At 49.6% G+C, this 16746-nt stretch overlaps 1 protein-coding gene across 1 annotated transcript; it reads right to left on the reverse strand.

Moving 5' to 3' along the window:
- Positions 1-7432: 7432 nt before the first annotated feature.
- Positions 7433-12965, reverse strand: LOC144785615 (uncharacterized). The gene is made up of 2 exons (XM_078664427.1): positions 12331-12965; positions 7433-8768 (listed from the first exon to the last, which is right to left on the reverse strand). Exons 1-2 carry the CDS (start codon positions 12599-12601, stop codon positions 8119-8121), a joined length of 921 nt encoding a protein of 306 aa, XP_078520553.1. The 5' UTR covers positions 12602-12965; the 3' UTR covers positions 7433-8118.
- Between the last annotated feature and the right edge of the window lie 3781 nt (positions 12966-16746).

Below are 16746 nucleotides of genomic sequence, written 5' to 3' on the forward strand. Positions count from 1 at the left end.
AATCTGTGAGCGTTTTTCAAGCGGGAAGGGATATCTCTTACGTGTATGTGTGTGAGAGTGATTCCCCAGTGTTCAAATGATCCTTTATTTTCAAAGATTATTGCGGCTATCTCCTTGGTGGGCCAAGTTGTAACCGAAACCTCAATGTTTGTTTGGTCTCTTTTTTGGACGAACTCTAATGAGACAAGGTCTTGGGAAGATATGCCTCTTAGCTGGGGAACAAGGGCAAATAGTTTCAGTAAATTACCTCTATTTAGGATGTCGTGCAAGCCCTTTGACTCATATTCAGGAGTGTATGTCAACATTGGTTCTAGATCTGATGTTGGGCTTTTCGACGATTCTTGGGGGCGTGTGATGGAATGATTAGGATTGGTCACTGGATGCTTTTTTGTTTTTTTGATCACATTTTGTGATGAACCCTTATCGCTAGTGTCCCTTACGTGGCAGAGGGTTGATGATGACTTGTGATTATTTTGAGATTCAATAGCCAGATGTGACTGCACCGTACAGTTGCGGTTTTGTCCGTTTTTGGTTATTAGGATCGGGGTGATGTTCCTTAGTGGGACATGGGTTCCTGGTTTATGTTGAATTATTTCCGTTTGTCCATTGTTTTTTGTTTGATGCACTGCCGGTCGTTCCCAATTTTGGTTATTTTTATGGGGGTCAAGTCATATACTGAGTGGGCGTGGATTTGGCCGCTGCCTCGTTGGGTCCTGCAAGATGTTGTGGCTCCGTTTAAGTTAGTTGTTGGTTGCCCCGAGGGGCTTATTTTTTTGAGCGAGTCTCTCCCGACTGTTGTCCTGTTTCCTTGTGAGGGAGTCTGTCTTGGGTTTAAAGTCAAACCAGAGGTTTCGCCAATAATAGCGGATCCGGGGCGAGTGTCAAGGGTGATTTTGTGTTTTTACAAGCTGTCGGTGCTTTCTGGGTCATGATCAGACCAATACCAGTGGTTGGCTAATACCACAGGGCTGTACCCACAGTTTGGGATTTTTGGTCAAGGATTTTGCCTGGGGGTGGAGATGGCCTTCCAAAAGGGTAGTGACAGTATTAGAAGAGGTGTTTGCTGATCCATTGACTCTTGGCTGCTTGGTCGGAGTTTTTGAAAAGAAGTTGTCAATAGTGATCCATTGGTTACATTTTAATTTGGACCTAGCTTTCTTCGCTCTTTTCCTTTGCTTTTTTGTAAGGTTATCAATGAGCGGAGGTTCAGGATTTGCCGTGTCTTTGGACAAGTTGGTAATCGAGTTCGAGGAAGGTTTATTCTGGGCCTTTTGCAGGGGTGGCGGGGAGGGGACCCCATTCCCGTCTGAACTCTTGCATAATGTGGGTTGATTGGTTAGAACACTTGGTTTCCCCGTGTTGTGATTTTTTCCCAGTAAATTTGGATTTATCATCTGATTATTTCCTTTTTTGACTGCTCCCAGAATGTCTTTGAGTATTACAGGGAGTGAGGCCAGTTTCTCGATGATGAGCCCACAGCCACAGCTGGATGATGGGCTTGTAAAGCCGTTATCAGCTAGGGCCTACTTAATCAAGGGCGTGTCCAAGAATTGTTTATTTGTCAAAAGATTGATAATTGTGTCTGTTTTAGCACTGATTTGAGCAATGTGAGCTGCAATAACGTTTATCAAGTCAATATGGACCTCCATCTTGTCCGATTGGAAATTGAGAGCCTTTATAGCTTGGTCCAAGGTGCTGATCAGGGTGTTCCCCCAGGACCCGGAGGGCGCTGGACCAGGGCTGATCTTAATCTGATCCTCCCGTTGGGAGGTCGAACTTGTCGAAGAAATTGATATAAGAGACTGTATTGATTTTTTTGGGTGAATACTGCGAGCTCCAGAGCTGTCATCGATTAAGATTCTGTGGGTCGTGCTGGAGACTGCCACATTGTGGGGCGTAGACGCCACTGGGTTTGAATTTCGTTCCTTGGCCAATTGATCGTAAGCCAGGTTTAGATCTAGATTTGGCTCTTGCAAAAGGTGGCTTGTGGCCGGGAGCAATGTTGCATTAGCCAAATTAGGAAGATTAATACCAGTCGAGTCGCCACTCTGGTCTTCCTGCCTTATATACCTCTGAATTTGTTGCGTTTTTAAACGTCTGTGTCCGAGGTTGGGTTGGGCGACGTTGTAGTCAAGAGCAAGATTGATTCCGGCCTTTTTCGATATAATATTGGAATCATTAAATACAATTTCTAAAGAGTCCTGCCCAGGAGAAATAGGTGAAGGCAGAACTAGTTTTTTGTCCGGACTTGTTTGGTTTGATTTTGGAGAATTGCAATTGTGAATCATTGCCTGTATGAGTTCTGTTTTTTTTGTGGGAGACTTGAGTGGTTGCTCAATTATTGGAACCAGTTGGGGTTGCATGAAAGATTCTAAAATTTAGTTTTGGGGCTTGAATGAGTAGCCACAATTTGGGTATCCTGGGTGGTTGGAATTAGTCTTCTTAACCGGTTGAATGGGACTTGGTAAGTTTCTAAATTCCCTCGTTGTTGCCAGCATTGCTGATACAGGATCTTTTAAAAAGAAATATTTGTTGATCTTTTGTTGGTTCCTCGTAGCCTGCCGGGCCTGACCAGGGGTGAGGGTGGACGTACTGTCTCGCTTGTCCCCTCCCCCTCGCACCCCCCTTTCCGTGGAAAAACTTGGGGCGAAATTACTTGGGCTTGTTTCGGTGCGTCTGACTTCTTAATCTTTTTGCTGCGTGATACTTTGTTTGTTGGAGCATGTCGTTTAATGCCTGAATGCATTTTTATCCTTCACGGTGTTTTATTGGAATTGGGGTGGGGGGGCGCTGGGTGGCCTGCCAGTTGGAGCGACGATGTATCAAGGTTGGGCACTTGGGGGACAGTTAGTCCGGACGAGCGGTGCACTCGGGGGGTGCCTCGAGCCAAAACGGACCTGGGCAGCCCCCCGGGCTCTTACTTAGCGGCTGCCTCTAACAGCAACCGCGCTCGTGCTTGTCCCTACCCTGCCCTTCACTTCACCTCCCTTCGCTTGCCTCTCAGCCTCTCAGTTACGGGCCAAGAAGGGAGAAAGAAGGACCGGAAAAGGGCAAGGTTGGCCGGATGAAGAAAGCTGGGCGTTGCTGATGCTGATGCTGGCCCCAGCCCCTAGAACACAGCAGCGACAAGCTGCAAGACAATGCACAATTACAGCTTACTGGCCTGCCTCTGTGAACCACCAGACGCCAGACACCGAACGGCAGACTCCAGCAAACGCCAGTTGACACCACGCACCTCGAACTCACCGGCCGCTCCTCTCCTTCCTCGGCGGCTCCGGGCTGGCTTGCTGACGTCCGAGCGTTGTTTGGGAACCAGGGACTCAGCTTCACGGCCTCCCGTCTCTCATCTGCATGGCCGAAGGAGAGCTGAGTATCGAGGTGCAGGGTGGTTAGGGGGCTGGGCTGGCCTGGGCTGAGGGTTGGGGGGTTTGACGGCTGGGTACCCCCGAAGAGAAACCACTCACTGCAGCTCCCGCCGCAGCTCCTGCTCGGCTTCCGCTCTGCTTTCCACTCAATGGAGACACGCACTCGCTCGCCACCTAGCGTATGGTTCTCCGCTCAGTACAGTTCACAACTAGATACCAAGACCACCAGCACTGCTCTGAGCTATTAAAAACCTTCCATCCTTCGAGCGGCTGCAATGCGCAATAGTGAAAAACGAAAATGGCTGTAATTCACTATTAGGACATGCCACACACATCAGGACTTGTCCTACCTTATACTTACAATGCACCCTGCCCTTGGGCCTACCATAGGGGTGTCTTATATGAAGAAAAGGGAAGGTTTAGGGACTGGCAAGTGTTTATACTTGCCCAGTCAGCATGACAGTACCAGACTGCACGCAGACTCTGCAATGGCAGACCTTAGACACATTTTTACAAGGACGCTTCTGTTGGTGACACAACCAGTGCTGCAAGCCCACTAGCAGCAATTGGATTTACACTCCCTGGGCACACTCTGTACTAGGGTCTGACAAGTAAACCAAATAGTCAATCATGGAATCACTAATTAATACAGCTCCCGAAGATCCGCAAAGTTCGCCACCTACTTCCCTCCGCAGCACTTACCCAAGTCGTGATCTCACTTGTGCTCTCCCGCCTAGACTTTTCCAATTCACTCTACCATGGCCTTCCATCATCCTTGACTCACCGCTTCCAGGTTGTCCAGAACCAAGCGCCCCGCCTAATCCTCAACATCCCCAGATGGCAATCTGCCAAACCCCTGCTTCATAGCCTTCATTGGCTCCCTATAGCCCAAAGGGCAGCCTTCAAGGTGGCATGTCTCACCTTCAAGACCTTTCATGGTTCTGGCCCTGAGTTTGTAACATCTCTCATCCGCCCCTACTGTCCTCAGCGTGATCTCTGCTCGGCCCACCATCACCTACTTGCCACTTCCAGAATCAAAACTAAGAAATTTGGCGGTCGCCGCTTCTCTTATCTAGCCCCTGCACTCTGGAACCCCCTCCCTCTCTCCATCAAATCCTCATCCTCTCTTTTGAACTTCAGGAAAGTACTCAAAACTCACCTCTTCCCTCCCCTTTGTTAGAACCCCGCTACTTCGCTTCCCCCTCACCCATTCTGTCTCTCAGCGCCAGGAAGCCTCGGCGTCAGTGCGCTTTACAAATGGCACCTAAGATAATATAAGAATACACCAATTTACAATAGGGAGACCATATGAACTTTAGCACTGATCAGCAGTGGTAAAGTGCCCAGAGTCATAAATAGCCAACAACATGTCAGAAAAAATATAGGAGGGAGGCAAAAAGTTCAGGGATGACCCTGCAAAAAGGGCCAAGTCCAACACAGACCAAAATGATGGGCAAAGCCAGCAGTGGGCCTCGAACCCTGGGCACAGCAGCTGAAGCTGGCTAGGAGCACTGGCACAGGCAGGTGGAGCTGCGCGGTGAGTGGAGCGACCTGCCTTACACACTCTGCTGTCCTTTTAGTCATTCGAATTCCAGTCACACTGGAAAGGAGCGCTCCCTCAGAACCACTGTACACCCTTGTACCACTCATGGAATTCCCTTTGATGCAGATAATGCAAAACTGCACTTTGCACAAACGTTTGTAAATCTAGCCCATGATTTCTCTGAAAATATCTTAAAAGTAGATTTCTTAAGGTTGGTAGGGGGGTTCATGGGCCACGAGACCAAGCATATAATAGAGCATAATTACTACATATTATAGAGGCTCTTGTGCACAAACAGAATGATATTGCACTGTGTTGATACACTTCCAAGCATTGCTATATCTGGCCCTTAACCGCATCGATGCGGTGCATTTTCCCGTTGTGTGCTGGAAAATGCAAAAACAAATGTTCCATGACGAGCTGGGCTCGTCATCAGCGTAGCAGGAGGCTACCTCATGACGAGCCCAGCTCGTCATGAGCGTGGAAGGGGTTAAGGCCTGATCACAAGTGGCCATTATCAATCAAGCAAACAGTATTTGTAAAGTGCAACACTGTCACAACAAGAGGAATCAGGACGCGTGTCTACGTCGAGGAGCCAGGTCTTGAGTCTCTTTCTGAAATCTGCCAGCGAGGAAGCTATAAGGAACTGGAGGGGCAGGTTGTTCCAGGTCTAGCAGTGCAAGTCCATTTCATGCAGTAATTATTGAGTCTCATATAGTTTGCAGTTCAAACCTGCCAGGATTTAAAAGGGGAAAAATTATATGTATTTACGAGGACATGTGATTGTCATGCATGTTATTCCCCTCAAAGTCAGATTACCACACCTTATTAGTTCCAAACAACTCAGGGGCTTATTACGATGTGGGGCAGACTTTTATCTGCCCGACATCGCTGCGGGGAAGGAACCACCCAACCACAGGTCAGCGGTTCCAACATCCTTATTTGGATGCAACCACCTATAAGGTGGTCGGAAACATCCATTCTACAATAGGAGCTTGTGCGGCGGGTGGACTAGGCCTGCAGCACAAGCCTCCCTTGTAGAATGGAAGTTTGCATGGTACCTGCCACAGGGTGCAGGGTTGTTGAGGCGGGCACCATAGGTTCCAGGCCCCATTGCGGAGGGCCAAGGGGACGGCAGCCCTGCTAGCGGCCCCCAATGTTGCTTTCAGACAGCCTTTCCATTTTGGAAAGGCCAACATGGAATAGCTGTAGTAAACTGACATCATAATCACGACTGCGGAATCACCGTCATTAAGGAATTATGCTGTTGTTTCGATGTGTCAGAAGTGGCATGGACAGTTCCTCCGCATAGCTATGTGGTAGGCAGACCACAGGGGCAGATGTCAGTGGGTCCGAGAGAGATGTGCTATCGGTGTTGGACCCACCAACATCATAATTAGGCCCTCAGTGTGAAATATGATAATTATTGCATCTTACAAGAGACATTTGTAATCAGGCCTTTATCTTTAAGGTGTCCACATGTCCTCGCTCTAACATTCTCATCCCACACTCCTTTTTTGTGTGTGGAAGATGACCACTCAAGAAGATGATCTTTTTCGTGTCTAGCAGCTCAACTCTGGAACACTCTGCCAGTCACTCTCCCTGTTTAGAGTAACCTAGTCTCTTCAAAAACAAGCAAAAACAACTCGGCTAATCACTAGCACAAAAACTAGGAAAATAAATAGTAGATTCACCAAAAATTGGCAATATTAGACTTTCCTGGAAATTCTGCACAGCTCTCAAACTTTGTATCTAGTCCATATTTGCAAACACTTATTGGTGCTAACCATGTTTTCTTGCACTGTGCATTCAATAAAAGTCATCAGCGAAAATGTCACTGTTCCTGGTGCAAAATTTCCACCTCACCAGTGTAAACAGTGCCCAACACTTGTGCTAATTTACGTGGTCTATCACTACAGTCAGCATGAAGTCAAAGGCAGCAGTAAAATGCCTAAAGTGCTGAAGCTTTTTTTAAATGAGTATTTGATGCTTAGGGCCCACTTTGGTGATACATCCTGCCTTAGATTAATTACCCTGATCTAATTCACTTAGTGGAGGACAGCTGTGGTACGTGGGTTGCCCGCTGATGTATTGTGTTAAATGATGCCCATCTGTCATTGCCTGCATATCAGCATGAACTCGGTGTCAGCCACTTCATTGGCTCTGCTGAGATGTGGAGTGCAGAAGCAGTGTTTACTGCGGCTGTTCATTTAATATCTACACCTTTCGTAGCCTGACTGCTGTCATTCGCCGAACAATGATACATGGCGCGAGCGAGGAGCCAGGTCTGAGGCGCGCGCGCCTGCCAGCAGACGATTTGGCGCGGCTAATTAGAACACTCCTGGGTTAACAAACTGCTGCGGCTCTTCCTCCGCATCCCCAATCGCGCAAGAAAACATTGTCCACACCTTCTTTTAGGAGCAAGAAAGGCCACTTTTATTTTAGGACAGGTGCATCATCAATATCATAAACATATTCATTATTTATTTATTATTTACATAATTCAACTCTACAGTGAGCCTACGAAACCTAAATCCCAAAACCCCGAACAAACTCCTGCCTACTAACCCTAGCCTACCCAACGCTACCCTTCAGGATGGCCAACCCGCTCCAGGCTGCCCACCCCCACTAACAAAAACCCGCCTACAAAAGAACAAAGGCACCCATCCTAACAGTGGCAAACCTACCTAAACTAAAACAGTGCCTAGAGCACCGCAAAAGAACAAACCCAGAAATAAAGAAAGAAAAAGAAAAAAGAGGGAGGGTGGGTGGGGCAAAACAACCTCCCTACACGCCTCCCGCCACGCAGTTGCTAATCCCCGCCTGACTTCCCCTTTTCAACCCTCTGCTAATCAGCCCCCCACCTGTTGATGTTCCTCGCGCGAACCTGCCCAGGGAGAGACCGGCTCGCGCCTGGCTCTCCCTGGGTCCCCCCTCGCGCAAGAAAACATTGTCCACACCTTCTTTTAGGAGCAAGAAAGGCCACTTTTATTTTAGGACAGGTGCATCATCAATATCATAAACATATTCATTATTTATTTATTATTTACATAATTCAACTCTACAGTGAGCCTACGAAACCTAAATCCCAAAACCCCGAACAAACTCCTGCCTACTAACCCTAGCCTACCCAACGCTACCCTTCAGGATGGCCAACCCGCTCCAGGCTGCCCACCCCCACTAACAAAAACCCGCCACCCAGGAAAACCTTTAGCGTTTTCCTGCCCCACCTAAAGGAAAGGAAGGAGCACACCACAACTGTACTTGAAGAACCTTGCTAATCAAGTCCCTGAGTTCAAGGAGGTAAAAAGAGAGGCCCAAAGCTGAGAGATGCACACCGTCCTCACAAAATAAATGATGTTCAGATACTTGTAAATGATAATGGTTCAAACTGTATATCCCCCAATGTTGACAAAAAAGGCGCATTGTCCTGTTCACTTTCCGTCTAGCCTTTTCCAGGGCAGAATGGGTCCGTGCCCCACGCCAGTGCAAACGGGGCACAAACTCAGTCCATATGAGCATGGTGCTCTCCCATGTGGTTCGGATGATTTCCAGGTCCTGCTTCATTAATTTTAACAAGGTCAGCCCAGAGAGAGAAACCAAGTCATTCTCTCCCAAATGTAGCACCAGGAGATCCGGAGGGCCCCCCAAACACTGCGAAACCAAAGCAGCCAAGGCGGGAAAAAGCCCACCCCAGCGCATTCCCCCTGTTCCATGCCATGAGACTTCATGTGTCATACTGTTCAGGCCAAGTGATCTCCCACAAAGCTGGCTGGCAGCGGCTAAAGCTGCTCGTTTAATAAAAGAGTGCCCCAGTATCCACACCCTTCTTTTGCATCCGGCGACTGATAGCCAGGGACCTAGGAGAGAAAGAAATGTTAGACCAGCCAAAAATGCACTATTTCCTCACATACTTTTCACAACACTTGGAACGCCAACGACCAATGCGTCGGATCTGGGACCAGTCCCACCCCAGGCGGGCGGCCTCCGTCGCCGCACCAATTCTGAAGGAATGGGTACCAAACTGAACAGGGTCCTTCCCCAAACGCAACAAGACCTTACGTAATACAGCCAACAATTGAGATGCCACTATGGGACTACCATCCGCATGACAAAATATGGACCCCTGTAGAAAATGCGGAGAGGACACAAACCCTTCCCATTCCCCAACCGGGCAACATGCAGAGACCCCACTCCTACCAAGGAACACCCACTTACCCCTCCCCATCTGGTCGGTTTTGGATGCCCGCAGCCAAAGTCGCACTCTGTCACTTTCCAACACCACCTCACCGCTGGTCATGCCTACCCTGCCCCGCAACCCCAGCAACTCTGATGCCCGAAATGCCCCAAAGAACAACCACACAAAACACAAACGAAATTTGGCACACTCAAAAGCATCATGACAACACACCTCCAGTTCCGGCAACATCAACTGGAGCAATTCAAACGTCACGGGCTGCCGGAGCTGCTGACCCCCAGCCCGGAGCCTGGCCAAACCTTTCAACAATTTACGAACCAACACCCCCCCAACCGGATCCCTCCCCCACCAAAGCTGTCCATAAAAAGAAACCCCAGCCAATTTACCCGAAATGGTAGTGGGCGCCAGGCCTTTGTCCGCCAGATGTAAAACAAACTGCAAGATGCATTGTTCATCAGACCAACCAGCCCTGAACGGCCCCATCGAAACCTTGCAAAACTGCAGAAACTCAGACCAGGCTTTCACATAACCCCGCCTGGTGGATTCAGCCACAGAATTTTCCACCAAGTGGTGAACCCTCAATCCCCCAGGTCCCATACGTACTGTGGGATCGGTGTTGGTGCCAGGTCCGCCCCAGGAGCTAACTTGCGGAACTCGGACCACTGAAAGCGAGACAAAGAGTCAGCGATGCAATTAGAAGTACCAGGAACATGCCGCGCTTTAAAGACAATATTCAGTTGCAGACACCGCAGCATGAATGCGCGCAGGAGCCGCAAAACCCGCAAATCGCGAGCCTTTTGGTGATTGACAAGGTGTACTACAGCCAAATTGTCCACGTGAAACAAGACGGAACGATTCTGAAACTCATCCCCCCATAGGTGCAAAGCAACCAGCAGCGGGAAGAGCTCCAGAAACGCAATGCTGCGACCCTGATCCTTCCAGTGCGCCGGCCAGCCGGCCGCGCACCATCGACCTTCCCAAAATATTCCGAATCCGTGAGCCCCTGACGCATCAGTGAACAACTGTACTTGCCACACCATGTCCTCATCCGCAAAAAACAAGGACACGCCATTAAAGTCTTGCAGAAAACGAAGCCAGACAGTCAAATCGGCACGCACAGCGGTGGTAATGCGCACCCTATGATGGGGAAGGCTTGCTCCGGACATGGACAGACCCAGACGTCTGCAGAACGTCCTGCCCGCCCGAACAACCCGGCAAGCAAAATTGAGATAACCCAACAACTTCTGAACAGTTTTCAAAACCACTGTCCGCTCCCCCAACACCAGATGTATGAAAGCAGACATTTCCTTCACTTTAGCCACAGGCAGTCTCGCCACCATAGACAGAGTATCAATTTCGATCCCCAAAAAAGTCAGGGACGTACAGGGACCCTCTGTCTTGTCCGGCGCCAAGGGGACACCCAATTCCTCCGCTAGAGCCTGAAAGATGTTCAAAGCCGACTGACACTGCCCAGAGCAACCCTCCCCAATGAAAAGAAAATCATCAAGGTAATGACAGACCAACGCGTGGCCACTGACAAAAGTGAATCGCCACTGCAGGAAGGTACTGAAGGTTTCAAACAGGGAGCATGACACTGAACAGCCCATGGGCAACACCCGATCCACGTAGAAACTACCATCAAAATGCATTCCTAACAGACTGAAATCCCAAGGATGAATGGGCAATAGCCGGAAAGCCGACTGAATGTCGCTCTTCGCCAGCAAAGCCCCAACACCAGCCGTGCGCACGAGCCGTAAGGCATCGTCCACCGAAGCATAAGTGACAGTTGAGTCAGCTGGATCAATAAAGTCATTGATTGAGGAACCCTCGGGCCAGGACAGGTGATGAATAAGACGAAACTCCCCTTCCGCCTTCTTGGGCACCACGCCCAGGGGTGATACAATCAAGTCAGGCAGGGGACAATGCACAAAAGGACCAGCAATCCTACCAGCCGCAAGCTCTGCATCCAGTTTCTTCCGCACCACATGTGGACTCTCCTTCGCAGACTTCAAATTATCCGACCACCTGCCCACCCTGGGTCCCTGATACCCAATCCGAAACCCAATTTTGAAGCCCCAAGACAAAATCTTAGCTGCCTCAAAATCCGGATAATCCACCAGCCAGAGGTCGAGAACCTCCTGCCTAATAGGAGTAGGGGCCCTTGTAAACAGACTGATGGTGCTGCCCCCTGCCCCCAGAACCCCGTCCCTGATCACCCCATCTCTGGCCGGGAAAACACTGGGTGAGGGCGTGCTTCCCTCCACACTGTGAACACTCATGTTTATACCTGCAAGCGGGTCTGTTACAGGAACCTCTGTTAAAATGCCAGCAAGTGCCAGAAGCGGCTGATTGACCTCTGCCCCAAACCCCCGCCCCAGACTGAGCGGGGCGAGCTGAAAAGGGCCGATAAAACACAGGTTGCCCGCTAGCTGTGTGGGTCGTAGCAGGAGGGTTTGCCGATGCCATCCATTGCAACCATAACTCAGAGTCAACCGCACCCCACGAACGCTCAGGAAAAGCGGCCATGCGCGCCCTAAATTCGTCATCGTAGGACAACCAAGCAAAGCCTCCAAAATAACTGTGAGCCTTGCGGATGACATCTGCATATTTAAACATGTCTATCGCTTTCTCAGGATGACGTTGACAATAAACGCTGGCATAAATGAGAAAGGCCGAAGTCCAATTCTCTATGGACTTCGGAACGCGAGGCCTCCGAGCCAATTCTAATTCCTCCTCTTTCGACCCTTCTTTTGCCTGGACATCCCTGTGGAGAAGACGAAAAACATCTACAAAAGCCCCAGACCAGATCAGATTCTTTGTTTTTTCAGATAAATGGGACCCCAAGGGCATCCCCACCCCAGAATAAGGCAACTTTTTCGGTAGGATACTATCCTCCGTTACCCGAGTGGCATCCACCCCGCCATCCCCCGATATAGAAACTTCTTTTGCAACTTGCACAGTAGAAACATTTGAAATTACGGGCCGCTCAAGCCTCGGTGCCAGAGCGACTCGCTCAACCACAACCCCATCACCCGTACCACAGGATCTTGTACTCTTAACCGGGAGACTCTCCCTAGGTTGCACATTTGAAATTACGGGCCGCTCAAGCCTCGGTGCCAGAGCGACTCGCTCAACCACAACCCCATCACCCATACCAACAGATCTTGTACACTTAACCGGGAGACTCTCCCTAGGTTGCCACACTGACCACCACCCATCCTTACCTCTTGGTAACTGCTCCGACTGCTGGGCGACGGCCCCACGATCCCGCTGAGAAGGTCCAGACCACACTGCCCCTCGTACACCTGCAGGGTCCGCTCTAGACTCCTGCAAAACACGAGAAACAGTGGGTTGCCCCAACCCACCCCCCTGGGCCCGTGCTGCCAAAAGCCCAACATCTTTGTCCCTCAATTCCCCCTCTTCCAACTCATCATCATGAAAACTCCCACCGAAAGCTGCATCAGAAAATTCAACTTGATTACTTCCACTGGGCATAGCCCCATCACCAATACCCCCATCATAAAACTGCCAATCAATGGTCTGAAAGCTTTGTGGACAGAAAACTGTAGAAGAGGTATCCGCTCCAGATAGCCCCCCTGAAAGCCCACCACTGGAAACAGCCGTGGGGACAGTTCCCGGGCCCGTAGAAACTGCCAACAGCCGCCCAGCCGAAGGCGCAGATTGAAAACTGCTGCCGCTCAAGCCAGACGATGAAGGGTGCGCGACAACATGGTCCCTGAAAGCTGAACCGCAATTTTCCCCCAAGGGACGGCCCACCGACGCCAGACCATGGACACCTCCCGACCCAGTCGATTGACCCCCCAAGTGGCCACTTGGCCGCCCCCTGGGGACCGGGAACAAGGCTTGCCCCGGGTACTGGGGCGCCCCCTCGTTGAACAAACCCCTCATACCAGGAGCCGGGGGCGTGGGGATGGCAGCCCGAGGGCCAGGCAAACCGGCTGCCACAGCCGCAGTGGCCGGGGGGGGCAGCAATCTAGAGACAGTGCCCACTGGAACCACAGCAGGGGCAGGAGTGGGGACCACAGGAGGGGTTGGAGCCGGCAATGCAGCAGTGAGTGGCCCAGCACCGGCGTCACCCGTGTGCGGGGAGCCAACATCGCGGGGGGGGGCAGGGCCAGGCCCCAGCATGGCAGGAGAGAGCATAAAACACTGGCCATTAAGCCACAGGAGTGGGGAAACCCCCCCCGGAGAATTGGGCACCGTAACGGCAGGGACTACAGGCATACCGGCAGGGGGAGGGGTCGGCGCGTGCCCAAGGGAGTCCAGGCTCCGCCCCCGCTTTGGTTTAGGGCCCGCCTGCAGCCTCCCCGTCTTCCCCGAGACCAAGCCGCCTGAACGCGGAGCTTGACGGCCCGCAGAACGCCCCCGCCTCCCCCCGGGCGCCCCGCGGGAACCAGCACCAAGTAACTGGAATGCACATACCTGCTGGGGGGCGCCCGGGTCACCCGGCGGGGGCTCCACTGCAGCGACCGGCAAAACGAGCATGTGCCCGTCCGCAGGCGTGGCCGCCTCGCCGTCTTCCTCCTCCTCCGGGCCCGGGGTTAAACAAGCGTCCACGGCCCTGGAAACGCCCTCGGAAGCCTTGCGAGGTGGGCGGGCCAGTCCGACCCACGCCTCCGCTGGGACACCCGGCCGCAGCAGGTCCTCGCGCCCGGCATCGCAGAGGAACCGCACGGCCCTCCTGACCTCCTCCACGTCCTCCATGTGGTCAGAGAAAACCCAGGTACGACAAATACACGCCGCAAAACAACCTCCCTACACGCCTCCCGCCACGCAGTTGCTAATCCCCGCCTGACTTCCCCTTTTCAACCCTCTGCTAATCAGCCCCCCACCTGTTGATGTTCCTCGCGCGAACCTGCCCAGGGAGAGACCGGCTCGCGCCTGGCTCTCCCTGGGTCCCCCCTCTGAAATTACTATGGAAAAACAAAGGTGAGAGAGTCTGTCGCAACCGGTTGGAGAAAATGACCTCTAACCCCTGTTCTCAGAGGGTAACTGGTAAATGTATTAATGGCGCTTTAGCTTCTTCGATCGTTTGATTTTCTGTTTTTTTTAATTTGTAAAACCTGCTCTCTCTCTGCTCATCATGCGGCATATTGGTTTCCTAGGAAACTTGTCACTGCAAATGTGCTAGAAGGACCTCTCAATGTGCATTGTTTATTTGGGCCCTTTGGTTTCCCAGCGTTCAGCACAATCAGAGAACAATAGAGAAAAGCGTGGAAATGTTTTCATATATTACCAATAATTGCTTTTCCTATACCGCACTCATACCGAGTGAAAGAACAAGTCATGCCATTACCTTATTTAGGACCCGATATCAAGCTGCACGCTGAAAGTGTTCCTTTAAAATTGCATGTGATTTTACCATTACTGCGTGGTAAATCTACAACTGTACCGTGCAAGTACGAGTAAAAGCCCACGGAATGAAGAATTAACAGATAGAACAGATTTTTCTGTTCATAAAACCAGTAAAGACTGGGGGCACCCATAAGTGGTGAGGCATACAAGTCATACAAGTCAATAATTTTGACCTACTGGCAGGCACTTTCAGACATTGAGAATGCCTTTAGGGTCAACGCCAAACCTCTCAAGCATGGCTCATTATAAATAGTGTTTATAATGGACCACGAGGAGCTGAGGTGGAAGGCACTGCAAATTTCTCACAGTGCCTGATAGTGAGTCAGAGCATTAACAAGCTTTGGCAATGCATCGGTTTTGCCTACGTAATAAATAAAGAGCTGTTTCATCAATCATTGTCTGGGAGAAGGAAAGAGCTCCCTGACCAATAACACAGGAGTGGAGAGCATGTGGCCCATTGGCAAGAGCTGCTGGCTCGAGAGCTGGGGATCCCGGTTTGAGTCTTTGGGGCGCCCTGTAACATACTGTGATTCTATGCAAATCACTTAATTAGTCAGGGTGATAAATGAAAATATAGTTCAACAAAAGCGGTTGTTAACAGTATTTAGGTGTCAGGAAACTGATAAGAGAAGCAGCGATGAACAAGCATTGGTACATGCAGGAAAACATGCTACTGCCAATAGCAATGGAGGTGTAGTGTAGTTCCTATATTCCCAAGAGGCTCTGTGCATTGGAATAATATAAACAGCAGTGTAGACGTAGGACTGAGGTCAACTAGGTCTCTACTGAATATATTAGACTTAATTAGTTTTGCCAGCTAGCTCAGAGGTCACTAGAAACTTTCTCCAGATTTAAGACAAGGGATTAGCTTCTGACAACCGCATAAACATGACAACTTTGCTCCCTCAGAATAAAGAGTATATCTCTAGAGTCGTGTGAAAACAATAGACGGTTATTTCACTCAGTCAATCGTGCATACTTAGTTTCACCAGAGTGCAGAGAAATAGAGAGACGGGCGTTTTCAATAAAAGGTGTTATTTATTGAGCAGTCTTTTTTCTCATGCAAGAGAAATGAGTTGCCACAATTGCAATACTTATCATGAAGTAAAGTAAGTACAGTAAAAGGAGTATTATGAAATAATACTGTAAAAGCATTGATATGGTTTCTTAGCCATATGATACTTTAAAATGTATAAAATATATACTTCCAAAAAACATTGACTAACGTACTCAACTGGTGCTTCTAATATACGCCTACCCCGGTGTACCTGACCTAAGCCTAATACGTGGGAAGTAGTAAGTAAGTTGCAGTTTAAGTTAAGTGGGTTTTGCCAAGGAATCTGAATCAAGAATTCTCTTAAGGGTTTAGTCAGCTGCGTACCTTGGTTCTAGAATGTAGGAGGTCTTGTATCTCTCTCTCAGGACTCGATCTCCCAGCAACCCGCAAGGGTGACTGGAAACACCGGAGCTGGATATTTTTCGGCTGGAGAAAAAGACAGCGTCTCTCTCAGTGCGTCAAGGGAGGGTCGGCTTCCTTCGGCTCTCGCATCAGCTGCGCTTCCGGGCAAGTAGATAGCCGCTCTGCTCCAAACCACTGTGTGTTTGCTTAAGGCAACGTTGGTATATTTATACCTGAAAGGTGCCGGGTTTGACGTAAGGTTGGACATAAGACGTCACTAAGAACTAACAGTTCTTTCTGGACTCCAGGAGTTCTTGTGCAAATCAAAACAAAAGCAGGGGGAATTCCCGGGCTGCTGGAGGCTTGGTTTGTTTAAAGAACACGTTGTACTTTCTAGGAGTCTATGGGAGTAGCCTTGCCGTATTTGGACTGCATGGGCTATTACTAAATATGGATATGATTCTTATGCCTTTATAAGGATATTATTTATCATAACCACATAAGGGTATAAATCGGGAATATCGAATTGGGGTCCAAGATAGAAACACAACACCCACTCCACGTATTAATGTCCATCATTACTAAAAACTAAGCAATGTTAAACATATAACGATGCATGTGTTTTCCAACCCACCCCAAAATACATAAATTGCATTTGAAATGGTGTATGGTATATACACGAAAATGAGTATTGGTACTGTACGTTTTTTCAAGCAGTAGTATCATTCAGTTAAATGCATATATATATCAGCTGAATGAATTGCGAAAATTACACATGAAATGGCTCTGAATACAGAAAAGAAGGTCGAAAACATTTCATCACATATTTATACAATACTGTACATGTGCTAGAGGCTGTGGTAAA

Source organism: Lissotriton helveticus, chromosome 10, assembly GCF_964261635.1.
Source record: "Lissotriton helveticus chromosome 10, aLisHel1.1, whole genome shotgun sequence".
Classification (NCBI taxonomy): Eukaryota; Metazoa; Chordata; class Amphibia; order Caudata; family Salamandridae; genus Lissotriton; species Lissotriton helveticus.

Bases quoted from the DNA above. Each gene is read 5' to 3' on its own strand.
- LOC144785615 (XM_078664427.1), bottom strand. From the start codon at position 12,601: ATGCCCAGTGGAAGTAATCAAGTTGAATTTTCTGATGCAGCTTTCGGT. The intron at 8,769-12,330 runs GTAAGGATGGGT...TTTCTCTCCTAG, and splicing joins GTCGGAGCAGTTACCAAGAG to GTCCCTGGCTATCAGTCGCC.